The following is a 26496-nucleotide window of genomic DNA, read 5'->3' as shown; positions in this document are numbered from 1 at the left end:
AGCAGCAAAATCTTTGATATTAAGCTCAAAATCTCTAGGTAAAATACTGAAGCTAAAATATTTTCTTTTGAAATTACACTGATGTACACTACTCTTAGTTTTTTTCTTTAAAAAATTTTTTTAATGTTTATTTATTTAATTTTTTTAATGTTTTTTTATTTTTGAGAAGCAGTGAGAGTCCGCGCACAAGGAAGGGAGGGGAAGAGAGAGAGGGACACTCAGAATCCGAAGCAGGCTCCAGGCTCTGAGCTGTCAGCACAGAGCCCAACGTGGGGCTCGAACCCACAGACCGCGAGATCATGACCTGAGCCGAAGTCGGACGTCTGACTGAGCCACATAGGCGCCCCTTTAATGTTTATTTTTGAGAGAAGGAGAGAGCACAAGTCCAGGAGGGGCAGAGAGAGAGGGAGACACAGAATCCAAAGCAGACTCCAGGCTCTGAGCTGTCAGCACAGAACCTGACGCAGGACTTGAATTCACGAGCTGTAAGATCATGACCTGAGCTTAATTTACTGAGCCACCCAGGCACCCCAATACCCTTAGTTTCTTAATGTGAACACCAGAGTGTTGGAATTGCCTCTCTTCCTCCACCATGTTGCACCTAAGTTTGCATGTTCCTATTTTCATTTGATAGAGGGGTACTTATCTTTATGATTTTTCTGTAAGGCATTTTGTCAGCAACAGGAGAGAGCTGCCCATAAATTTTGTTGCACTTTTCATTTCTATTTACAATTTCTATTTAAAAGCTACATACCTGGTCTGCTGAGCAGACTCTGTTGATCTTCCCTTATGACTCATTGCACTCATTCAACAAACATTTATTGAGTACTTACCATGTGCCAGGCTCTGTGAGGCTACCTGAGTTTCAGGTTCTATCCCAGAGATATTCACAAATCACTGGCCAGTAACCTGAGAGGTGTTTTGTGTTGGGGCACCTCCCTCCATGATTGCCTTAGAAGCCATGCTTGTACTGCCTCCTTAGGGAAAATGCCCCTAACAATGAATGGTGCATGACGTGAGCCGGTCATAGCACCTTACCCAGTCTTCCCTGGACAGGTAAAGATAGATCTCTATTCTCTCATGTTACACACCTTTAAGGATGTAAACCTGCAAACACCAGCTTTCCTGCCCCTGGCCTCATGGGGAGGACCCATTTGTAGTAGAAGATGGTGATGCCCACATGCAGAGAGAAATGGAGGAGATGGAGAGGCCTGACATTGTACAAGTTTATGGATGGAGTCAACCCTGAGACTGTCCCCAGCCCAGCCTTCCCAGTGAGTGTCTGTCTGTTCCCCTTCTTAGATTAAATTAAGTTCAGTTGCTTGCCACTGGAGAATTCTGACTCTGTGTTAATGGGATGATAGAGGAAGATGCAATTAATTCAGCTTTATAAAATTTGAAAGACAGGTTTCATAGAGGTGAAAACAACCAAGCTTTGTCTTTAGAGATGAGGAGGGCTTCCACAGCAGAATGAAAAAGAAGGGCATTTCTAGGAAGCGGAGTACGGTGTGTTTTGGGTGAATAGTACACTAATACAGGGAGAGACAGCAGAAGAGTGAGCACAACTTAGATCCCAAGGGTACTTCCTTGAATGCTTTTCTGTAGAGTTTGGGTTTTGACCTATAGGCATTAAGTGGGAAGTGAGTAACAGATTTTCAGCAGAGCTATGATATGGTGAAATGAATCTTTATTAAATTTTTAAAAATTTTTACTTATTTTGAGAGAGAGGTAGAGAGCAAGCAGAGGAGGGGAGACAGAAACCCAAGCAGGCTCTGCGCCAATAGTGCAGTGCGGGGCTCAGACTCGCAAACTGCGAGATCATGACATGAATCAAAATCAGCAGTTGAATGCTGAACCGACTTAGCCACCCAGGCACCCCAGATTAGTCTTTTAGAAATATAATTGGTCACAGTGAAGGGTAGTTGGCCAAAGGGAAAAAAAATCAGAGAGTGCAGACAAGTGGTTACTGCTCCAAATTAGGTAAGAAATGACCGTCTGAACAAGGGCTGTATAGGGGATGGGCCAAGAGTCAGGATGTGGCCTGAAGGAGGGGATGCCCCACTGGACAAGAGGGAGGGAGGAGAGGAGGCAGTGTGACACAATCCTTAGCTTCTGACTGGGATTGCCAGTTGGAGGGTGGAAGCACTGTTAACCAAGAAGGAAGAACAAGTTCTAGGGGGTGACAATAGATTCCACTAAGCATGACTAATGCCCATGGGAGATACCTAACAGACATGTGAAGAAGTAGTAGTGTACAGCTCAGCAGTGAAGACAGAGCTGATGACAAAAGATTTAGAAGTCACTGTTATGCCATTGATACTGCTTTCTAAAAGACCCCTAAATAGGTATTGTTTACACTGTGTTCATTTATCTTCAAATACAAATTCAATAGTTACGACAGCAAGAAATATCAGTGTCTATTTTATGGGTATAACTTACAATAGCTAATGTAAAATGCCAGCCATTCTATTTGGAGTGGGAGGAGGTAAAAGTTGCTAATTGATTTATCTACTTGCCTAGTGCTTTTTTTTTTTTCTTTTTTTTTTTTTTTACACTTTAGTTAACTCTATTCAAGTGGCCTTTCTAGCACATATATTAGTATGGAAAACACTCAGACTAATGATTTAGGAAGCCTTGAGAGTCTGGAGCTCTAAAGAAGTGGCTTTGTGATCAGATAGATGCCTTTCACCTCTTGAGAGCCTTTCATGTTTATGGTTAAGGATGTTTCAATAGATGTTGGCTTTATCAAAATCAACAATAGAAATATTTTTCTGAGTTGCTTTTGGACTTAGCCACCTTCAAGTATTTCGTCTCTCTCTTTTTTTAATTATTTATTTTATTTCTCCTTTTGTTAGTGGTTTTTTTGTTTTGTTTTGTTTTTTTTAGCTGTTTGTAAGCTTTTCCCAGATAATGATGGAGGTCAACCAATCATACACTTCCAAATACAGTGTAGCTACTTCTTCCTCCATTAAAAACCTGGGTTTGTAGGGAAACAAAAAGGTGTTAGGGGGAGATATAGCAAGAGCCAAGAGACCTGGGCCCTAGTATAAACTCTATTATGAGTTTATGCTCTTAGATTGTTATCTGACCTCTGTGCTGGCTCAGTTTCTACATCTGAAAAGGTTTATCCTCTTATCGTCTCAGAACAAATACTCTGCATATAGGAAATACTTTTGAGTTCTTTTTAAACCATCTCTGAAAGAATGTAAGGCAACATGCTTATCTACAGCTGATCAAGAATCATCTATATCCATTTATGTTTCTGTGGATAAAACAGATGAATAAAAAAACAGCCCCAGGCTTGGCACATAGTAGGTGCTCAGTAAAATCCGCACTTTTTCAGTGCTTCCGTTCCTTCACTCACTTCTCACCTTTTTTGTTTCATACCTTCCCCAAGATGTTTTTAGTTTTTCCTTGCTAACTTGTTTAAACTTGGTTCAGAACAATCTGCAGTTTACAGAAGCAAGACCACAATATCCTAATATTCTAATATTCTAATATCCTAATATTCTAGGATAATTACATCCTGTGATCATGCCAAGCTAGAAACCGCCATGTCATCATGCTTTAGGAGATATTTATACTGTATTATTTTAGAGAACAAACTAGCCAATAGGTCAACTGTAACAAGTAGAAAAGAGAGTGGGGGACGTGTAGAGCCTCGAGACTGTTCTGATTAGCGAGCGAGGCACACAGTGGTCCCAGCCAGTTGATTACAGGGTTGGTGGTTTGGGCCATACTTGAGCCGTCACCCTGCTCACTGGAGGCAAGAGGCAGTGTCAAGACTTCTGCTTCCTCTTAGGGTCCTTTGGTGTGTCACTTTTAAAAATGCCTATATTCAACCAACGGAATGGGAAAAGATAGTTGCAAATGACATATCGGATAAAGGGTTAATATCCAGAATCTATAAGGAACTCACCAATCTACATGCCCGAAAAACAAACAACCCAGTGAAGAAATGGGCAGAAGATATGAACAGACACTTCTCCAAAGAGGACATCCAGATGGCCAACAGACACATGAAACGATGCTCAGCATCCCTCCTCATCAGGGAAATACAAATCAAAACCACACTGAGATACCACCTCACGCCAGTCAGAGTGGCTAAAATGAGCAAATCAGAGAACTCTAGATGCTGGCGAGGATGTGGAGAAACGGGCACCCTCCTACACTGTTGGTGGGAATGTAAACTGGTACAGCCCCTCTGGAAAACAGTGTGGAGGTTCCTCAGGAAACTAACAATAGAACTCCCTTATGACCCAGCAATAGCACTGCTAGGAATTTACCCAAGGGATACAGAAATGCTGAGGCATAGGAGCACATGTACCCCAATGTTCATAGCAGCACTCTCCACAATAGCTAAAACATGGAAAGAGCCTAAGTGTCCATCCACAGATGAATGGATCAAGAAGATGTGGTTTATCTATACCATGGAATACTACATGGCAATGAGAAACAGTGAAATCTGGCCATGTGTAGCAACATGGATGGACCTTGAGGGTGTTATGCTGAGCGAAATAAGTCAGGCAGAGAAGGACAAATACCATATGTTTGCAAGTATAGGAGGATTAGGAGGAACTTGACGGAGGACCATGCGGGAGAAGAAGGGGGGAAATGGTGGGGGAAAGGGAGAGAGGCAAACCATGAGAGACTCTTGAATGCTGACAAAAACTGAGGACTGATAGATGTGGGGGGGAGGGTGGTGGGCATGGAGGAGGGCACTTGTGGGGATGAGCACTGAGTGTTATGTGGAAACTAATTTGACAATAAACTATTTGTAAAAAAAAAAAATAGAAATAGAAACAAACAAAAAAATAAAAATGCCTATATTCTCTCTCTCTAGACATTACCGTTTGTGATCCTAATGTTATTACACATTGTCTCAAGTTTTTAAAAACAGACACATTAAAAAATAATAATAATAATAATAATGAGGGATGTTTGGAGTACTCTTCAGTGAATTAATCACCAAGATGTTCTGAATGGAGGTAATTTTATGTCTAGGATGTTGAATATCTTTATGCTTCAGAGAAGAATTTAAACTGTTAAGACTCAGTGGCCAGTTGATCCCTGTGAAAACACCAATCTTGAGCCTGAGTGTCAGATGCTTGCTTGGCTATGTTTCTGCTTCCCAAAGCCTCCCTCCTTACCCGCCCCCCCCCCCACCTCCCCAGCCCCACATGGTAAACAAGATGGTAACCAAACCTCAGGCCATAATCAGCTATAATTGGTTGGCCCCAATTGTTTTGTCAAGAAAAGTAAAAATAGGTTCTCTTATAAAGAAAAGGGATTTTACATCTCATCAGCTTCAAAGTAGGAGTGAACTGCATCCTTTAACATAAGAATAACAGCTAGGGATTTGGTTCCTGTAAATCCAACCTGGTCTTGGGGCACTTCCGCCTAATCCCCAGAGGAGAATTTTCTGTGCTGACAGATTCTGAACGCCTGACTGACTCCTGGCCCAGAGCAGAGACCCCCCGGGGACCCAGGGGAGCCCGCCTGAGGACAGTGGCCCAGCCAAGGGCCCTGCTTTGCCTGAGCCAGGAAGCCACAGGCTGCTGTAGAGCTGCTGAGTTCAGTATTCTTCCCTCATTTCCATCCCCAGACTTGTGTTCTAAAAGTGGAGGAAAATACCTTCAGCGAAGCCCTAGAACTTTCAGGCACTCCATTTCCGTATTTTCCTGAGATGATTCCACAGGCAAGGGGAGACCACGTCATTGCTCCAACTCCTACAGAAGAGGAAAACTGAATATGTTATTTGTGCAAACTGAGATCAAAAGTGTGGGAGTATTTAAACAGGACTTGGTTAGTTATAGGGACACAGCTAGTCAGATAAGTCAGTATACGTCTTTCCATAACATTTTAGTTACTTACAAGTTATGCTTCGTTTTAAAATTTCTTTTAATGTTTGTTTATTTTTGAGAGAGAGAGAGAGAGAGAGGGCCTGAGCAGGGAGGGGCAGAGAGTGAGGGAGACACAGCATCTGAAACAGGCTCCAGGCTCTGAGCTGTCAGCACAGAGCCCTATGCGAGACTCGAATCCTCCAACCGTGTGATCATGACCTGAGCCAAAGTCAGATGCTTAACTGACTGAGTTAGTTAACTGGCTTTATAAACCAGTTGAACACATATAGTCAGTTATAGGGAGCGGGCCTTGTTTTCAGGCCAAACAAGCCTGAAATATTTCCTGATTTCATAATTTTCTGATATCCAGGATCAATACTTTCTTTTTGTACTCAAACACTGCGACTTGCACAGGAGAATGCTTCAGTGCTTCTCAGGTCCCCTCAGTACCCAAACAGCACCTGGTACATAGAAGCCCAGTGCCTACCAAAGAGTAGACAGACAGCAAGTCCCAGCAATTGTAACTGTTATTGCTGTTGAATTTTTTATTCGTCCTGCCCCCCACCCCCTTAGCCAGTACTTTTCCTGCTCAATATTTTAGGAACCTCTTTTTTTTTTTTTTTTTTTTTTAAGGAAGAAAGTTATCTCTGGACAATGTTTTCATAAATAAGTGCGAACATGTGGCTTATTCATGTTTTTCTGATAGCCAAAATTCTTATGTACATGTTACATATATATTTCTTTCTTGAAATGATTACACCTGCCTACACAGACATGTAGTGCTAGGCTTGTCAGGCATTCTTGAACTCCCCATGTCTAACTTAGTTCCAGGCACAGAGTAGGAGATACAGATGTATATATCCACAATGTTTTTTTTTTTTGGAAAGGCAGTTCTACTCAAAGATGCATGCTTTGGCTAGAGAAGCACCCTAGGAAAAATGAGTTTATTCATTGTTTCTGCCTTTCTTTCTATATGCATTTTTGGGAACACCTACTAAGTTCAGTTTATATGCCAGTCACAATTTACAACTGATTAGATTTCATCAGTAATAGCCTACGGACTACCCTCTAGGGGTTTTTGGTTCCTTTATAGTCTCTGAAATGGACAGTTCTCACAATCTCTGTGTTAATTAGGAACATTAAGAAAAGCATTTCAGTAACACTTTTTTTCCAGATCACTGATACTTCTATTGTTAAAAATAATCAGTAAATTCGATTGTGAAGATTACCTATTTTATGGTAGAGCTCTGGTAGCTGAACCTCCACTTTCTCTCTCTGAAAAAGATGGTACTCAGCTTGTTCACAGACCGGTGGGATCATATTGAACTGCCTTGCTACAGAATAAGCTTCCTAGGGAGAAATAAGATTACAGCTGAATTTATACTGATGAGAAATAAGGCTGCTCTGTGATCCGTATGCATGAGGAAACTTCGTATTAGTGAAATCAGTACCAACCAAGAAACATGTAAGATGCCAAATAATAAGCGAAGTTATGGCCATCAGTCTCACTAAGAGAAATAGCAAATGCAAGAAATCCTTCTTCTTTGGAAGGGTCTGGACTCAGTCCAGGGCAAATAAGTCAGTGTGAATCATAATAGTGCACGAGGAAACCCATAATTTAAGTTTCTACAGAAATAACTCACACTAACATATAAAGATGACATGTCATTAGCATGTTATAAACGGTAGGTTCTTTAACACAGTTTTAGAAAGGAAGCCAGACTATTTTGTTCATATATCTCATTAGCTGGGGAATTCATTGAATCCTCCTGCCACTGAAGAACATGATAGAATGTGATTCTTGTTTAGAGACTTGCACCTTTACTGTGGTATTCCGACCTGATGAGATCCAGCCCCGTACCCATCTCTGTAAGGACAGAATTGATCACAGCATTCTAGTGCCATGGTGATTGTTAGCAATGTTTGCAAAAGGTCTTGCAATTTACACATAGTATCTGAAAAATAATAATAAGGCATTTAATGACCATTTAAAAATAGAAATGAAATTACCATGATCTCCATAGCACTCCACCTCGAGGTCCCCCAGTACATTGCCATCCCTTGGTTTATCACGTGTGTCATGGCGCGAACAATTTCTATAGAAGCCCAAACAGCATTTCATTAGTTTCTTTACTTCTCAGAGTTATGTGATCTTTGTTTTGTTCTGGCCTGCCCAAATCTTAGAAGTTTAATGCAGCTATTTGTTTTATTAATAGAATTACTTCGACATCGGTGACAACATAATAGTCTAATATGACATTGATAGTTTGGAGGCTGATGGTGTTTTGGGTAATTCCGTTTTGCATTTTCAGTCTGCAGCAATACCACTAAACGATATTAAGAAATTAATGACCACTTTAAGTTCTTCCTTTACTTTCATTACTTCATGGTTGCTGGCCTGAATAAAGAATGTATGATTAACCTTTCTCAAAACCTGGGTACCTTGCTCAGCAAAATAAGAAGAGGAAACATTTATCTGGACTTTGTAGAATGTAAGGTCATTGAGGATAGAAGGCCTGTCTTTGTGTGTTGGATTTGCAGAGCTGAGCCTAACACAGGGTGTCTGTTTAATAGAGATGACTCAACAACAGTATGTTTAGCGGAAAGATAAACATATTAAATGCTGGACAAACAGCTGAGCCACAGTGGCTCCCAGCCCACAATGGCACACCCTGTCCTTGACCACTTTGAACTAAGACATCCATGTAATGCATTCTCCAGGGCCTGCTTTGCGGCCCCACTGAGTTTGCTCATCAGCTTCTTTCAGCGTGACATCACATTTCCTAAACAGGACAATGAATCCCATCCCCAGAGAGCTAGAGTTGAGCTCATTTTCTTGGCACCAGCCAGATGTGATACGAAACCGGAGACCATGGAGAACCTCAAGTTCAATGGCGTGGAAAGTCAAAGGCATGGCTAGAATTCTCTTACAAAGCGGGTCAAAACACCTAGGATGCCAGGTAATTTGACAATTTTCAAGGGGTTTGCAGGCCTCAGACTTCTCTGTGTCCTACTAATACCCCTAGGTTACGTGTCCTTCAGAAAACTCAAATCCTTGTCTCAAAGTTGAGTTGAAGTGGCTGTATTTTTATTTTATTTGTCACAAGCAAATTGATATCTCAAATGGTAGGAGACAGGATATGGAGTGAGACAGCCAGCATTAGAGAGTTGGCTTTCTTGCTTGTTTGGCTTTTAAATCACCCTTGGTTTCTTTGTTTGGAAGATGGGAATGCTTTTTACTCACCATTGTCTTCTCAACAGAAGTAGACTTTGGCTTATACGAAAAATATTTTTCTTTCTTGGAGAAAGGCTTCTAAATATCAGGTAATAACTCAGTAATCACCCAGCAACTGAAGCTATAAGTTCACTCTCCCTTTATAAAGCACATGAGATACAAAAAAGCTATATGAAACCTTTTCCTTTTATTATACAAATGGAAATGAGTGACTCTCAGATGAACATTTCTAGAAGCAGAAAGCCATTATTTAAATCTCTCCCCAGAAGTTTTCGCCCTGCTTAGACACTTCCGTGGTTGCACCGGCCCCTCCCTTTCACATCCTGTTTCATTCAGAGCTCAGGAGTCCATTCCATCAGCAGTATTTAGTAAGTGTCTGCAGCGCAGGGTGCTGGGGATATTGTGGTGAATCAATCATGTCGGTAAACACTGATGAGGTTAACAGGGAATAAACTGAACCCAAGACACTCCCCTATCTCAATTCTGTAATCAGTAAAATGAACATAGGACAGTTTAATGGTTTGGCCACATCGTCGTTACTGAGGCTTTGACAAGAGCAGTTAAGGTGAAGTGGCAGTCGTGACTTCCTTTACCTTCATTCACTTATTCACCATACACATATTAAAAACCTAATTATTGGCCAGGGACTGGGCTGGTTGCCGGGTTCATCTGGGAGCAAAACACATACAGAGCTCCTGGACTCGGGAGTTTAGAGTTGAGAGGGTAAGAATGGTGACGTACACACGTAAGTAATTATAAAATGTGAAGTGCTATGAAGAAAACAAATAGGGGGCCGAGATAAGGAATGAGGTCAAGGAGGGTCTCCCCAGGGAGGAATGTTTAGGCGTCAGGAATAAAAAAAGGGGCCAGTCATGTGAAGAACAGAGAGAGAACATTCTAGGCAGATGGAACAGTGTGCAGGGACAGAGCTTGGTGAGTTCTAGCAAAAAGCAACCTAGCCATTGTGGCAGGAGCTGAGGAAGGAAGGACGACAGGGTAGAGGATACAGTGGGCAGGGGGCAAACCATGTTGTTTGTATATTATTCCAAGTTTAGTGGGAAGTTAGCACTCTCTAGGTAAGGAAATGAGAGGATGTAGTTTACATTTTCAAACACTATTTCTGCCTCTGCGATAGGGAATCAGTGATGAGGGGGAGAGATTGCAGAAAGCAGGAAGATCTTTAGGAAGGAATGCAGTATTCCAGAAAGGAGATGAGGGTGGTGGTAGTACAGACAAAAACATGGATGGATTCAGAATATATATTAGAGGTAGAATCCACCAGACCTGAGTATGGACTGAATGTGGCAAAAGAGGAAAGGAAGGAATCAAGGTGATCTTCCAGATATCTGGCCACTTTACAGGGATGAAGAAGACTGAGGGGGCGACAGGTTTAGGGAGAAAAATTAAGAGTTCCTTTTTTTTTTTTTTTTTTTTAAAGAGAGAGAGAGAGGGTGAGTGGGAAAGAGGGGCAGAGGGAGAGAGAGAATCCCAAGCAGGCTCCATGCTCAGTTCTAGGCCTGACCTGGGGCTCAATCCCACAACCCTGGGATCATGACCTGAGCCAAAATCAAGTCGGACGCTCAACTGACTGAGCCACTCAGGTGCCCCACGTGTACACCTCTTTGGACGTGCAACAAATGGAGATGCCTGTGAGACCCTAAAGAGGAGATATCAGGTAAAAATCAGTGGATGAATCACATGGTCAGCAACCTGGGTTGGAGAAGATACATTTATCAGTGACGAGTCTATTAGTTGTATTTAAATTCCCAGAAGTGGTTGAGCCTACATAAGGGGAGTCTGTCAAGAAAACAGAAAAGGTTCTACTAGCCAGCCCAGGGGTCAGAGAAGACACTGCAGGGTTCCAGTTTATCAGCTGCCAGAGGAGCAGGAAGGAAGCCAGGGCATGGGACGTTTCAGAATCAAGAGCAGAGAGTGCCTCAAGAAGGAACTGTGCCCACAGAGTGGAACACTCTGAGCGTTCAGAGCAGAGGTCACTAAAACAGTGCCTGCTGGCTTTGGCCAAACAGCAGGGAGGTCCTTGCAGGCCACGGGAAGAACCGTTTCAGTATCAGGTGTGTGATGGGACCACGGCCAGGCTGGCGCAGATCGAAGAAAGGTGTGTGGGGAAGACAGGCTTTAGGCATAACCTGAGTGGACTCTTTCAAGTTTGGAAGTGAATGAAACAGACAAATGGCTCAATAGCTGAAGGGGTACTTGGGGTCAAAGGAGAATTTCGTTGTAAAGATGGGAGATGTAAGAGTAAGCCTGTCTGCCACTGGGAGTGATATAAAAAGGGAATTGTTGATGATCCCTGCTGGAGGCTGGGGCAGAAGGGAGAGAGAGACTTGATAAGGTCAGATGGAGGACTGGCAAAGTCCCCGTGAGGAGCAGAGGACACTTCTTCCAGATGTTGGAACCCCAAAAGGTTTGTCAAACTCATTGTGGGAAGACATGGGAGCTCCCAATGCATTTTCTTCCCAATAAGCTATCAACCAAGTGAAGAAGAGGTAGGTGTGAGAAGGACAAGGTGACCATAGGTGGTTCCGAGTATGGATGAGCCTATGCAAGACTTTACAATGCCCCAAATATTTTAGTTGCTGGTAATTTCTGGCTCCTCCCAGATCTGTTGTGCTTCTGACTCTGGCAGAATGAGGAACTCTTGGAAGTTCTTATCCTTGGAGGAGGCTGCAGCACTGAATGCAGGCAAAACTGGTGAGAGAACAGGGGCTGCAGTTGGAGATTCACGTTGCCACAGATGAAAAATTAAAGTTGGGCACCTGGGTGGCTCGATTGGTTAAGCGTCCAACTTCAGCTCAGGTCATGATCTCGCGGTCTGAGAGTTCGAGTCCTGTGTCAGACTCTATGCTGACAGTCTGGAGCCTGCTTCAAATTCTGTCTCCCTCACTGACACTCCCCCGCTCGTGCTCTTTCTCAAAAATAAATAAATATTTTTAAAATTTTTAATGAAAATAATTAAACATAATAAATTATAATTTTTTTTTTTTTTTTTTTTTTTTTTTTTTTTTTTTTAACATCAGAGAAAAATCCCCCAAGTTGTTTAGCTATGTAGCAAGAAATTGCCATACTGATCTGGCTGAAGTGGGCTTTTACACAATTCTACTCTTTAAGGACACAAGAGGGCAGCATTGTTGAAAGAAAAAAAAATCAACCGATTCCAGGCGGTTTTACTCCTGTCTTGTGGAGATGTGTTTTAAAAGCATCCCCAACAGAGCATGCATTCCAGGTGGGAAAAGGATGTTAGGAGGGTTTTTATGTGCATTGCAATGCACCTGCCTCTGGGAAAGGACATGCAGAAAAACATGATTAAATCTGGCAACCCAGGACAGAGTGCAACTCCCTTGGCTTTTCCAGGAAGCCTTAGCACCAGTGGTTCTCAACGGGGACTGCACAGTAAAACACAAAAACTACACTATGGGACCTCCACTGGAGTTCTTTTATATCAGAACCTTTAGATGTGAGGCCCCAGCATCAACAGTTTAGAAACTCATCCCAGGTGATTCTAGAGTACAGCCAGGGTTTAGAACCACTGTGCTTGTCTATACCAGTCATCGCAAAGTGACCCCTGGACCAGCAGCATCAGCATCTGGAAACTTGTGAGAAATGCAGATTATAGGGTCTTACTCTAGACCTACTGAATTATAAATTCGGGGGGTGGGGGGCAGCAGTCTGTGTTTTAAGCAGCCCTGCAAGCAATTCTGGTGTGTTTTAAGAAACACTGCTTTATCCCATTCCCAAGTAAGCCATTTTAGAGTGAATAAACTTTCTCCTGCCTTTCCTCTTCTGCTCTTTCATCTAAATGCTTCATGCTGTAATTTAACCTCTGATGATTTGCTGTAGTGCACATGCAAACAGTCACTGGGACCTCCATGTGCACATGCACGCGTACACACACATACACACACTTTGGTATGAATTGAAGTCGCCCAAGGAATTTGATGAAAAGGCTGAGGTCCAGATCTTAGCCTACTTCCATGAGCCTAGGCCTTTGTGTTATTTTCATTGGCTCTAAAACCTCAAAGTTTGAGAAACGCCATCTAAGCTATTGAAAAACGTTAAATGTTCCCTGTGTACTCCTTTCCAGATTGAAACAATCTTTATACTTTGACCCACTGGCCACAGGAAGCTCTCTCTTATTCCCTGTATCCTTAGCACACAGCTGGCCCTCTATAAATGCCACAAGTCAATTTCGTTCCTGTGAGTATTCCATTTCCTCATTTGTAAAGTGAGGACGATATTGATCCTGTGGCATTCTTCAAAGCTTGACATGAGATAATGTGTGTAGATCAATTTGTGAGTCTAAAATTGTAACACAAACTGAGTAACATGCAAGCAGGATGTGGCCCTGGTTGTTTCTTCTCAAATAGGCTCAGATTTTAGCTACAAAATTTTAGTTACAAAAAAAGAAAAATGTTGACATTCATCTTCCAGTAATGAAGGTCATCTGTATTTTAAAATATGTATTTTATGGTAAAGGACTTAATAAAATTGTTTAATTTCAGTGCAAAAACATGTGTTCATAAACATGTTTTTTTTTTAAAATTGGCCTATATACAAAAAAATAGTTGCTTACATTAAACCATTTTTCATGGGAAATGTACCCAATAGCTTTGAAAGTTGTGAGCAAATAGTTACACAGCTTGCCCAATAAACCACAATAAGTACAGATTAAAATATGCAGAAATTAGTGTTTTAATCAAATAAACTGGACTCAAGTTAATCTGGCCATTGTGACACAGAATGATGAAAACAAAAGAAACCTCAGAGATAATCCAGTGCAGTTTCCTCTTATTCTAGATGAAGAAACAGGCTAGAAGTTCATTGTTTTAAGGTATAATTAAAAGCTTGAATGTTATTAACAATATAAATATTTCAAATATGCTTACAAAATGCCAAGAGTGAAATACACAAAATAATAATTGTACCATGTGGCGGAACTCTATGTAATTTTGCTCTCTATTTTCCAAGATTCCTGGAAATTTCTGGAAATGTGTTATCATACTTTTATAATGTAAAAAAGAAAAAAGGGAAACAAATTCCCTATCAAGCAAAGGTACCACTTTAAAACAATGTTAGGGATTACTCCACAAATATTTTTAACCACATGAAATTGCCATTGTTAGAATTCAGAAATGGTTGACTATTGATAGTGTCATTCGTATGGTTCAACCAGATCCTGTCTTTTTTCAGAGAGGACCGTGGTGGAGACTGAGGCACTGGTAAGATGTAGAGATTTGGTTTCACCCAAGCAGTTATAGACACTAATAAAAAATTAGGTCTAGACCGGAGTACACTTTTCACTCCAAACCAGCTCTTTGTTTACTTAACTTCTGTTTATTTGCCTATTTGATTTCAGAAACCTGTGGTGGTGGGTTTATAATGGTGCCTCTTTGTGGCTTAGGGGTTTCCCACTGCTGTATCAATCCTTTATCTTCCTGGCTGTACAGAATCCTCCCTCAGTGCCCAGCTGAGTGTCTGGAGACAGAGAACTATCCTTCCTTACAGGAATGGAGACTGGTACCTATAAGTGGAGCACATCATGTTTAGCCTTAAAGCTTTGCTGACTGTCTGAGGAAAGCCGGACTTTTTTGGCCTTCCAGAGCACACACCAGGATTCAGGAGACATGGGTTTCTGTCCCATCATCTTACTGCCTCGGGAACATCCTTTGACCTTTGGATCTCAGTGTTTTCAACACAAGTGAGCAGACTGATAATAATCAAGCACATAAGGAATCTTTCTTAAAACTGGTTTGCTGGATAATACGTTAACTTTCATTTCACTGGTGAAGAACCCGAGGCTCAGAAAGTCGCTTGGGCAGCTGTTAGCAGATAATCTATGAGGCCACTTCTAGCTCTGAAGTTCTTGAAAGCTTAGTGTATAGTGCACTGTGGGGGAAGGGGGACTGGGGGACAGAAAAATAATAGGGTGTTTGCTTAATTCCACTGTGTTCTGTGAACATGAAATGCACTGTGTGTAGTTCTATCCAGCCCTTTGCATTAACACACGATGACTATAGTTCATGCATGATGTGTATGAATGACTTGGGAAACGTAAGCTCTCTTATTGCTTCCTTGAAGAAAGACTTCCAATTTGATGACTCTTTGAAAAAAGAGCCCAAAAAGGGATTGTGTCTGCATCTGACCTGTTGAAATTCAGGGAAAAAGTGGTCTTCACAAGATAGCTTACAAAGAATAGCTTTCTGGGTCAGGACATAGGCCAAAATGATCATAATTGACAAGATTCAAGAGTCTAGAAAGCAATACATGGACTGAATCAAGCCAGTAAAACCTTTCAGGTTAAACTTTGTTCAAAACTCTGACCCCAGAATGGAACTGTGTCTCTTCAAGGACAATGCATTGTCCTTACCTTGTAGCTACCCTGTCCCTAAAGGGCACATGGTCCTCAATGAAACACTGTATTTCCTGGACACTTTGAAATGGGCCTCCGATATTGCCCAGATGCGATTTCTGAATCTTATTCTGAAATGTGGAATAAGTTCCTGACATGGGACACTTGTAGTCTCACTTTGACCTCAAGTCCAAAGGGCCTGAACAAAAATAGTAGTTGGTAAATACCTGTAAGTTCCAAAGTGAGTCACTGGACCACCTATACAGGACTGGTAAGAATAAATGGGTGGGAGCAGAGAAATAATTTAATTGGATTTGAGTTCTGTGGCATTTCCCTACCTCCCTCTGTGATGCCTCTCTCCTTCTCTACTTTGCACCCCATCTCAAACTAAACAAAACTCGAACCAATAATTCCCATTTGCAGAACTTGCAAATAAGAGCAGCTCCCTGAAGCAAGAGCCTGGAATTGCTGTGACTTTTCCAGAACAGACACTGCTTTCCTGGGGACTCCTCATTCCTTTTCAGCTCCCCCTGCAGAGCAGGGAGGCTATGTGATGCTGTATACTTTTAATATTATTTCTTTCTCCACCAGACATGTGCTCTAGCAAAAGAGCAATTGTTCATTTTACACTTAGATAAGTATGGCCGAGCGACTTGCTTAAGGCAATGACAGAGCTTTCTTATCTTTCAGTGCTGCTACATCCTCATTATTTCCCTGTAATTCTCTGATCACCACCTCCAATCTTTCCAGCTTTTCACTTAGCCACTACTGCCTGCTGCCACTCCCCAAGAAATAATTATGTAGAACGTGGTTCATAAAATCCTACCTCTTCCTTCAACATAATCTAAATATGACCTCACTATTTCCTACTAAAATGAGGTTATTCCAAACTATCAGTGATACCTGTATTTGGCTAATAGTAAATGATAGTAAAGAGATGATTTCTGTCCTGATAAAAAGGAGGTAGCATCCATGATGAGTACAGTGCTGTTCTTGTATATGTCAGAGTCTACAGATTTGTGAACAATGGAATGAATTCTGATTCACTTAAAAAAATTAAAAATGAGAGTAAATAAACCCATTGCCTTAAATTTGGTCTGGAGCAAGGCAAAAAATACACAGATTTTTAAAAATCTAAAGTGAAGTGAAATTCCAGGATGGTGCAAATTTGCTAAATACGTAACTTAATGTCTTCATCTGTGAAGCTTAAAGTTATACCATCAGTGGATTGTAGGAAACTAGCTTATAGCCCAAGTTAATACCTTGAGGCTCCCTTTGACAATGTTATTAGTCAATCTTTAAAAAAATTTTTTTAAATGTTATTTATTTCTGACAGAGAGAGACAGAGCGTGAGCAGGGGAGGGGCAGAGAGAGAGGGAGACACAAAATCCAAAGCAGGCTCCAGGCTGAGGTGTTGGTACAGAGCCCAGCGCAGGGCTCGAACTCAAGAGCTGTGAGATCATGACCTGAGCCGAAGTCAGATGCCTAACTGACTGAGCCACCCAGAAGCCCCTAGTCAATCTTTAAAAAAGGAATTTTTATAGTTTGAACATGGGTCTTCTTCTGAAGTGGGATATCTCTCTGATACAAATGAAGGCATTAAACTTAGAAAAAAAATTTCTTTCCTTCTGTCAAAACTTATAAAGTTTAGTTCCTGCCAGTTAAGCCCCACAAATTTCATCATAGAACATGGCTGTCTTAGTCTGTTCAGGTTGTTATAGCAAAAATACCATAAACATGTAATAAAAATACTACAGGTGGCTTAAAGAATGTTCATTTCTCATAGTCCAGGGCTGAGAAATACAGGACCAGGGCTCTGACAGATTCAGTTTCTGATGAAATCTCACTTACTGGTCTGTAGACAGCCATCTTTTTGCCATGTCCTCACAGGCAGAGGAAGATTGCTGGGGTGTCTTTTATAAGGGAACTGATCCCATTCATGAGGACTTTACCCTCATGGCCTAGTTACCTACCAAAAGTCTTACCTCCTAATACCATCACGTTGGGAATAGGTTTCAACATGTCAATTTTAGGGTGCCACAAATCTCAGTTTATAGCAAACGCTAAGATAATTTTGGTCTAGAAAATTCTAAAGCAGGTGTTGCCAGCTGCTCATTACTGCCTATCCCCCCACCCCCCCCAGTCAATGTAACAGAATGAATTATCTACAAACTCTATGCAGAAATTTAAAAAATTAACCTGCCATGTAGATTTATTTGGGAGAACCAACTTACTCTAACTTAAAAACAACAAAGTGAAAACTTTCTTATGTATCAGGAAGAATTATGGTATAAGATAATTCTGGTATATGACAATAAAACCTAATCAGCAATACCTAGAAACATAAGGGAGATGTTATAGAGACACCCTCATTTAACCTTAGTATATAAAATATTTAAAGATGATATCTTTGAGAAGGATCATCTTTGCATTTTGTGATCTGCTTTGGGTTGCATTTTTTCTTACTGATAAATGAGGATGAATCTAGCTTCTTGATGTATGAGGTTTAGGTTTTTCTTTTAGAAGTAAATTATTAAAAACTCAATGGAAAGTTTTTAAATTCTAAAAGATTTACCAGCTCTTGTCACTGGAGGTGTAGAGGTTATATATGCTTCAGACTTGATTGTTCCAACAAATCACTGAAGACCAACTTTTTCCTAATTCTGCTATCCCCATCCCGGTTTCCTCTGTGGCATTATTGTGGCTCTCAGTAGCATCTATGACCATGTGCTTCCTTGTTCATACTCAGCAGGGCCCTTTTGCCTCAGTGTTCAAACTCCTGAGATTCACTCTGATTAGGTTCTTTTGGTCATGTGAGCCAGTGACTGTGGTCAAAGGTAAAAAAAGGGACTAATTGGTTTAACATAACCCAGAGCCCACATCAGAACCAAGGACCAGCAAGGGGAGAGGAAGTGGCTTTCCTATGGGTCAGTTGGTGGTTTGGGGGCAGGGTCACCACCCACATGAAAACCTGGGTATTTGAGAAAAGAGAGATCGCTGCTCAGCAGAAAACCCACAATTTCCACTGTGCTCAGATCAGGTCTGGTTGCGCATGACAAAAACAGGGACAGGAAGAAGGCTAACTCTACTGAGTTCTTATAATTCACTGGGCTCTATCTTGGACATGTTATCAACATTAATGCATCTAAGTTTGACTACAGCCCTATGAGGTGGTGTTACTACATTTCTGTTTCACAGTGAAGAAACTGAGGCTCGGGAAGATGAAAAACTTGATGAAACCAGGTTTGTGCTTGTTCCATAAAGCCAGCCCCACCCACCAATCTTCATACTCAAACAAAATGAAGCAGAAATATCTCTTTCCCTTTCTCCTCATCCATATTTATATATTTCATGCCCATTCTTTTGGCTTTGCTATTTGAAGCACATCGAGGGTTAATAAAGGAAACAGACCTTTAGGCACGTATTATCAAAACACTCACTAAGGAACAGTTTTCCAAATGTTCATGGAGATACTAAAATATAAACGGAACTAACCGCCACCCATCCTATATGATGCCTATTATTTCTATCTTCATTATCAGTGGAATAGTTATTTTTACACCAGGGAGCCTCTGCCATTGCTTTGTGGAGATCTGACTCAAGCCTTGAATTTCTGATCTTTTCAATCATGAGATGTCCCTGTCGTTGGCCAGACAGAGGTGGAATCCTGACCTGTAGCTACTTATTCTATTACCCTGTCTAGAGCTTTTTATTTATACAACTGTCTGTGTATCAGCTTCTTAGGACAGGCTTTTCACTTTATTCTAAAAGGAATTCTATCTTGTGGGTGTAAGAAGAAAGCAAGCAAGTTGGCAGAGGATTGATAAGAGTAAAAAAAATATTTATCCTAATGAGATTTTCTACTGGCAAATCCATTTTATGCTATAACAGGAAGCAATCTTTATTGCTTCTTTAAAGATGTAGAGCTGGCCTTACTTCCTGGTTCTACCACGGAAGACATCTGAGAGAAGATGCTATCTTAATCTTAGTGATACCAAACCCTCTATTGCAGCAGCAGATGCTGCTCACTGGCAGCCCCAAATCCACCCTGGCTCTGCAGTTATCTATATTTGTCAGGTAGCTGGTAACTAACCAAAGGCAACTAACTAAAAGGCAACTTTTAAACTTGATAGGGTGGAATGGGAAGATTTTCTCAGCTTGTCAACAGTGAACTACCTGGTAAGGAGGGAAAACTCACTCTGTTCATGCTTAAAACAAGGCATCTGCTGCTCTGTAGATTAAAACATAGGCAGGCCCAGTGGTGGCTGGGCCCCTTTCACTGCAAGAGCCATGTGGGAAGAAGCTAGTCTGTCCCCTGGGTCTGCCCTGGGATGCTCACATCCTTTTCCTTGTATCTATTTCACTGTTCCGCATACTGTCTGTCTGTATCTGAAGCCCTTAATCTCTTTCTTTGGGGCTTTCTTTCCCGTTTTTCACCTTCTTCCCCATTCCTGACCCAAGGATGGCTGTTTCCCCTGGCTTTCCTTATTAGGATCTTCTGCTAAGAGAGGATATACCCAGGTTTTCAGGGTAAGACAATACTTCCTCAGTGCTTCTAACACATAAGCCATCGTAGTGGCCACAAAAGCAAATGTTATTAGACAGATTTGACTTTACCATAAAAATCTATGCAAATGGCTATTCTACACCATAAAAAGCATTTGCTTCAAAGCAGTGAGAATATTTTTCCTTACACGTCTTTGAGTAAAACTGGTATGGAAGGAAAATGTCTTATGTTTAGTCTGTGGCTTTTCTAGCTCCCCGTCCTCCCATATCCACCTAGCACACTTCTTTGTGGTTCAGGGGAAAGCCTTGCCTACTTGTAAGGCAAAGAGCAGTAAGAATGGGGTCAGTGACTAAAGTTATAATGAGTTGTCACCCTTGGGAACTGGTCTTTAATTAGACACAAAACCCTAGTTTGATCTAGTCCTTTTTGCCCTGAACTTTTGTATATTTCCATGCCACATTTTGTGAGGCTCCCTCACATAAGTATAAGGGTCTTCTGTCTTCTGGAGCATTAGGAATAATGACAAACAGTAACTTAGCACTTATAATGCACCTAGACTGGGACATCTGGGTGGCTCAGTTAGTTGAGCATCCAACTTCATCCCAGGTAATGATCTTAATGGTTCGTGAGTTTAAGCCCTGCATTGGGTTTTGAGCTGACAGCAGGGAGCCTGCTTCCCTGTCTCCCTCTCTCTGCCCCTCCCTTCTCTCTCTCTCTCAAAAATAAATAAACATTAAAAAAAAAAATAATGCACCTGGACTTTACATATATTAACTCAGTCATCACAACAAAGACCTTACAGGAAAGGACTGTGGTTGTTACTCGTACTTCTTATTTTGCACTGGAGAAAACTGAGGCACAAGGAGGGTGAATAAATTGCTCAAGGATATTTAGCTAGTAGGTGAAAGCAGGCAGCCTGGCTCTAATCTGCTCTTAAACACAGAGGACATTTCAGTATTTTAGAAATTTCAGACATTGGCAGACTTGTACAAGCAGAGTAGACCAGGAAGTCCTGTTAGAGCATGACAGGTTCCAGTAAAGGCATGAAATGCCACGGGCAGAACTGCTTCAGGAGCTGACAGGAACCATTTTGTTTCCAAGATCACTCACTTGGTACGGGCGCCTACTCAGTGTGACCACACGGTGCTTCTCTGTGACACAGCCACAGGGACCATTTCTCTTCCCTACTCGGCCTTCGTTGCCTTTTACACGTGAACCTCTTTCAGTCTAGGAAGTTGACAGGATGAGCAGAACCAAGGAGAAAGAGATCACTAGTTCCTGAGTTGTTCTTCACTCATGAACTACCATTTACAACATAAGGCAGGAAGAACTAAATGTGAAATAGAGGAAGAACCATCATTCTGTACACGTGAAAAAGAAGGGGTGATTAATTCCAACTAAGGGGATCAGGATGTCTTCCTAGGGGACATTTCAGGGTAAGGAAACAATGAGCAGTGCTTCTTGATTTCAGAATGTTTTTGCTTCCCAATCCGTTTTTTTGTTTTTAAGTATATTGGTTAAAATAAGTACCTGTACTGCAAAGCTGTTGCGTTATAAATGTTACGTTATAGATGTAATGGAACTCAGATCCTGGCTGCAAAATACTATAGTCCATTAAAAGGACCAGGGCTCTTTGGAGAAATGGCTGATTACAGGCCTAGGGAAAGCACAGGTGAGCTTGGAACATTTTGTGCTGGGAAGACAAAAAGACCTTGAAAAACAAACATGCCAGAAGAACATGGAAGGCATGTCCACGATACTTCAGATGGACATTTGGGGATAGTTGGAGTAACAAAATAGATAATGATAGCAATGAATTATAACTCATAGAATAAAATCAGTATCTATGAGTTCATATTGATATAAATAATTACAAACAAAATAGATAATGATAGTAATGAATTATAACTCATAGAATAAAATCAGTATCTATGAGTTCATATTGATATAAATAATTGAAAAAATTTATTGAATAACCATTCAACAATTGAATAAATAAATACAAGAAGAGAAGGAAAAGCACTTCCTTACAGTTGAATTCCAACCCCCCAAAATGTAAGTATGCTAGAAATAGAAAATCACCATTTGGTAAACACCATAGTACTTTTTTTCAGGGAAGAATCAATGAGGAATGCTAAAATTAAGTAGGCAAAAGTGTGATGAGAAACAAGGATATTTGCACAGTTTGTAAGTATTTTCCCCAAACATACTCGTTAGGTATACACGATATACATACTTGATATCATGCAATACAGGACAAAAAGAGTAACTTTATAGAGGAGAAACCTCTACAGACATCTACTTAACCACGTGATCAAAGTTAACATCATCAGTAATGGGGAAAATGAACATTATGCACACCCTCCCGCCAGTATGAAGTACCAAAAAGGACACAACATCACTTGTGTGGTTCTCCTGCCCAAAATGTCTTCATCACTAGCAAATATCTGAAGAATGTCAACAGAGGGACATTCTACGAAAGAATTGGTTAATACTTTCTAAACTGTTAAGATTAAGAAAGACCAAGGAATTGATCCAGCTTAAAGGAGACCAAAGACACATGAAGACGAGCTGCAATGTGTGATCTTAAAGTAGAAATGGACCAAGAGAGAATATTAGTGAGACAATCACAGAGATACAAATAAGATCTATAGATTATATATTATAGTGTCATTGTTAATTTCTAGACATGAATCATTGTCCTGTGGTTATGTGAGACGTTAATACTTGAAATAATCTGGGAGAGGGTATATAGGAATCTTTTGTACTGTTCTTACTACTTTTTAATGTTTGAAATTCTATCAGTGGATAGTTTAAAATAGAAAAATAAGGTATATCCAATGAATAGAAACTTTAAAAATAACAAGATACCCAATAAATGGAACTTATGTTTTCTTCTCATCCTGCAGCAGATTATATCACACAGCCTGTTTTAGAGGTTTCCAAGGAAAGAAGTCTGGCTTGACATAGGTTTGTTGTTGTTGTTTTTTAACTTTTAAAAAAAATGTTTTATTTATTTCTGAAAGAGAGAGAGAGACAGTGTGAGCAGGGGAGGGTCAGCGAGATAGGGAGACACAGAATCTGAAACAGTCTCCAGGCTCTGAGTGGGCTGGCAGCACAGAGCCCGATGCAGGGCTCAAACCCACGAACCATGAGATCATGGCTTGAGCCAAAGTCAGAGGCTTAACCAGCTGAGCCATCCAGGCACCCCTCGACACAGGTTTTTAGGAGATGGCTGGTAAGTCTCTGGTGCTGCTATGTTTCTGGAGGGATGCAGTGAGAGATGGGTTGGCTTCTGATTATGGAATCAGGAGAAGGAAAATTTGATTGTGTATTTATAAACCCCAAGGACTGTGCCTGGACCTTGACAGCCATGAGATCATAGTTAATACTGACAACTCAATACCCCTGGCATTTTGATCTCATTTGTGTGTGTATGTGTGTGGTTATTGATTGAATCCTTGGCTTTGTCAAAGTGACATGTGCACATCATTTACAGAGTCAGCGCTAAAAGGCTTGTAACCAAAAGCGGCAGACCTTTGACTCTACCTTCACCCCAGAGGTAACCACTTACAAAATAGGTTGTGTAGTCTAGTATTAATCTCTACATTTTTCAATAATGTTTATGCATTACTCCCTTGGCCCTGCTGTTTTAGACATTATCAGTTGACCTCTCGTGGAGGTCAGAGTTTTAGCTCCTGTTCATATACCCTTCTATCCTATCTTCCCAATATATTCACATCTCAGTTTAGGGTCATGTTCATATTCTATGTTTTCATTTTTTTAAGAGATATTTTTTAATGCTTATTTGTTTTGAGAAGGAGAGAGAGAACCCCAAGCAGGCTCCATGGTGTCAGCTCAGAGCCAGACATGGGGCTTGATTCCACGAACCGTGAGCCTGAGCCAAATTATGACCTGAGACAAAATCAAGAGTCAGAGGCTTAACCAACTAAGCCACCTTGATGCCCCAATTCTGTTTTCTTTTTAATGACTACATACTTAGTGTCCAGTACTGAGCAACGTAGTTTACAATGATTATATTTTCTTCCCTCTATAACTTTTCATTTCTCCTCAAGTGGACAATTTCTTCATTAACAGTTTTCTTTGGAGCTTCCCTAAATCTCCCCATACTTTGTGCAAATGTCTCTCCATACAGTTTTCTGCGTGGTCAAGCCTGTGAGAAACTGAATTCCTTTTTTCTTTTTCCTTCTTAGCTGTCCTCCTGCTACAGTCTACACTGCTTGCTCTCTGTGCCTCTGCACAGCTGTCCTGCTGCCATCTCTCTTCCTGTCACCCCAGATTCCCTTCTTCCTTCAAGTGAGTTGGATCCGATGACTTCCTCTTTGTGGTGTTAATCTCTCATTTTGGTGGAGTATATTTTCCAAGTAGTTTTTGAGGAGTTGTGTTTGGGGGATAAGAAAGTCAGAATGTTAGGATTTCCTCAGCCCTGGCTGGTGGTGTTTGCCCACCATCTCTTTGCTAGGATTTTGAAGGCTTGCTGCCTGGTGTCCTGGTTTTCAGTTGTGCCGTTGGGAGCCCGTAGGCAGCCCTTATTCTCGGTCCTTCACATGTGTACTCTGTCAGGTCTCTGGAATATTTTAGGATGTTTTTCCTCATCTTTTCAGTTGTGAAATTTTATTATGATGTTCCTTTGTGTGAGTCTTTATTCATTCATTGTCCTGGGTCTTGATGGGCACTTATAATCTGGAGACTCATGCTCTTCAACTCTGGAGATTTTCTTGTATTGTTTTTTTTGATAACTACCTCTCCTACATTTTATCTGTTCTCTCTAGAAATCTTTTAGTTGAATAGATGTTGGACTGCCTGGAGAAAATCTTAATTTTGTTATTGTTTTCGCTCCTATTGTCCATGTCTTCCCTTCCCCTGCTTTCTGAAATATTCCCTCAACTTTAATGTCTTATTACATCTTTATTGACTTTAAAATTTTTTAATATTTTTAGCCATTATATTTTATAATCTGTATACATATTTTTTTCTAATTCTGTGTGGTTAATCTTTCATTCTGTTCTCATTCCATTAATGCAGTATCTTTTCTTATCTCACCAAATAGATTAACTGTAGTTTCTTTGGAATTTTCTGTTAATTACTCTGTTTCCTTCTATCTATTTGAGCTTAAAAATTTTTCATATTGTGAGTTCTCTTCGAATGTTGGGTAATCCTTGGGTTTCTGTTCATGTTTACAAGTAAAGCACTAAAACTGTGTTTGGTTGGCGCTTGTCAACTGGTGTAAGTCACTGTGGAAATAATTAGGGGATTTACCACTTTTTTCCACTGTGGTTATCTTTCACAACGGTGTCTATATCTGTTAGGTTGTTTTTTCTTGAAAAAAATATTCTCTAGAGAAGTATTCTCTCATCTTCTGCCTGGGGCAAGTGTAACCTGGTTATCGTAACCTGGCAGTAAGTGAGAGGAGAGGTCTGGGATCTAACTTCATAATCTCCCCCCCCCCCCCCCCCCCCCCCCCCCCCCCCCCCGCCATCCAAGCCTAGCCCTACCTTCATGTCTGGTATCTCCTAGACTACAACCCCTCAAATAACTGCTCTAGTTTATGTACCTCTTGCTTCCTTTATTGGAGGGGAAAGGCAGGACCCTGCCGGGAGACCAGGGACATGGAGCCTTCATAGCTCTGTTCTTTTAAACAACTACTTTGTTTCCAGTTCCCGCCTCACCCCCATCTTCTGTGATGGTTGGTTCCTCTAATGCTCTAAAAATTTGAGGTTGTGCAGTGGAAACTAACTTGCTTTTCACCTGTGAGCACTTGTAATAAATCTTCCCTTAGTTCTACTGAGTCATTTGCAATTCCTCTTTGCCTTTCCCACTTTCACATATGAAGGTCCAGCTTAGCAGTTGTTTGCTACTTTTATCAAACAGGAAGTTTCTATTTCTGTGCCTTGGCCTGTATGTTATTTATTGGGTAATTTTTTTTTTCTTTTTAAGGGAAAGGGGCCAAAATATTTTATTTTGTCATCTTAAACCATTAGGTTTCCTTACTGTTTCTCAAATGAGGAAACCATGACTCAGAGATTAGGTGGCTTTCACCCACTCATCCACTCCCTATTTCACCAAAACAGCTCTTGTCAAGGTTACTGACGATCTTCACACCATTAACGCTGATTGACAATTCCCAGTACTCATCTGACTTGACACATCACTAGCACTGATAGGGTTCATCATGTCTTCTTCCTTGATATGTTTTTTGTTTGTTTTATTTTGTTTGTTTGTTTTTGGTTTGTTTTTTGTTTTTTAACCTCTCCCTTTTCCTAACCTCCAAATATTGAAGACCTCCAGGGCTCAGTCCTTGGTCCTTTTTTTCTCTTTTTTCCACCTTTTCTTTCTGTTTTTATTCCTTGTGTGATTTACCAATTCTTAACGCTTTAAATATCTTTAACATGCAGACAAATCCTCCACTTACATCTCTATTTCAGGTCTGTCTCCTGAGTTTCAGATTCAGTGTCCAGCTGCCTCCTCAGCATCCCCACTTGGACGTCTAATGAACATCTCAAACTCAAGCTCCCTAGTCTTC

At 40.9% G+C, this 26496-nt stretch overlaps 1 protein-coding gene across 1 annotated transcript in view; it reads right to left on the bottom strand.

The window, feature by feature from the left end:
• Nucleotides 1-26496, bottom strand: part of KCNAB1 (potassium voltage-gated channel subfamily A member regulatory beta subunit 1) — a 190908-nt gene that overhangs the window by 13393 nt on the left and 151019 nt on the right. Inside the window, exons 11-13 of the mRNA XM_039236026.1 lie at nt 7854-7939; nt 7073-7193; nt 5635-5729 (exon numbers count right to left, since the gene is read on the bottom strand). Coding sequence (XP_039091957.1) covers nt 5635-5729; nt 7073-7193; nt 7854-7939 — 302 coding nt within the window. The remainder of the gene's footprint in view (nt 1-5634; nt 5730-7072; nt 7194-7853; nt 7940-26496) is intronic.

This window comes from Hyaena hyaena, unplaced genomic scaffold (genome assembly GCF_003009895.1).
Source record: "Hyaena hyaena isolate Hyena2069 unplaced genomic scaffold, ASM300989v1 scaffold_105, whole genome shotgun sequence".
Taxonomy (NCBI): Eukaryota; Metazoa; Chordata; class Mammalia; order Carnivora; family Hyaenidae; genus Hyaena; species Hyaena hyaena.
Note: the sequence above shows the minus strand (reverse complement) of the source record. Positions and strands in the feature narration are given on the sequence as shown.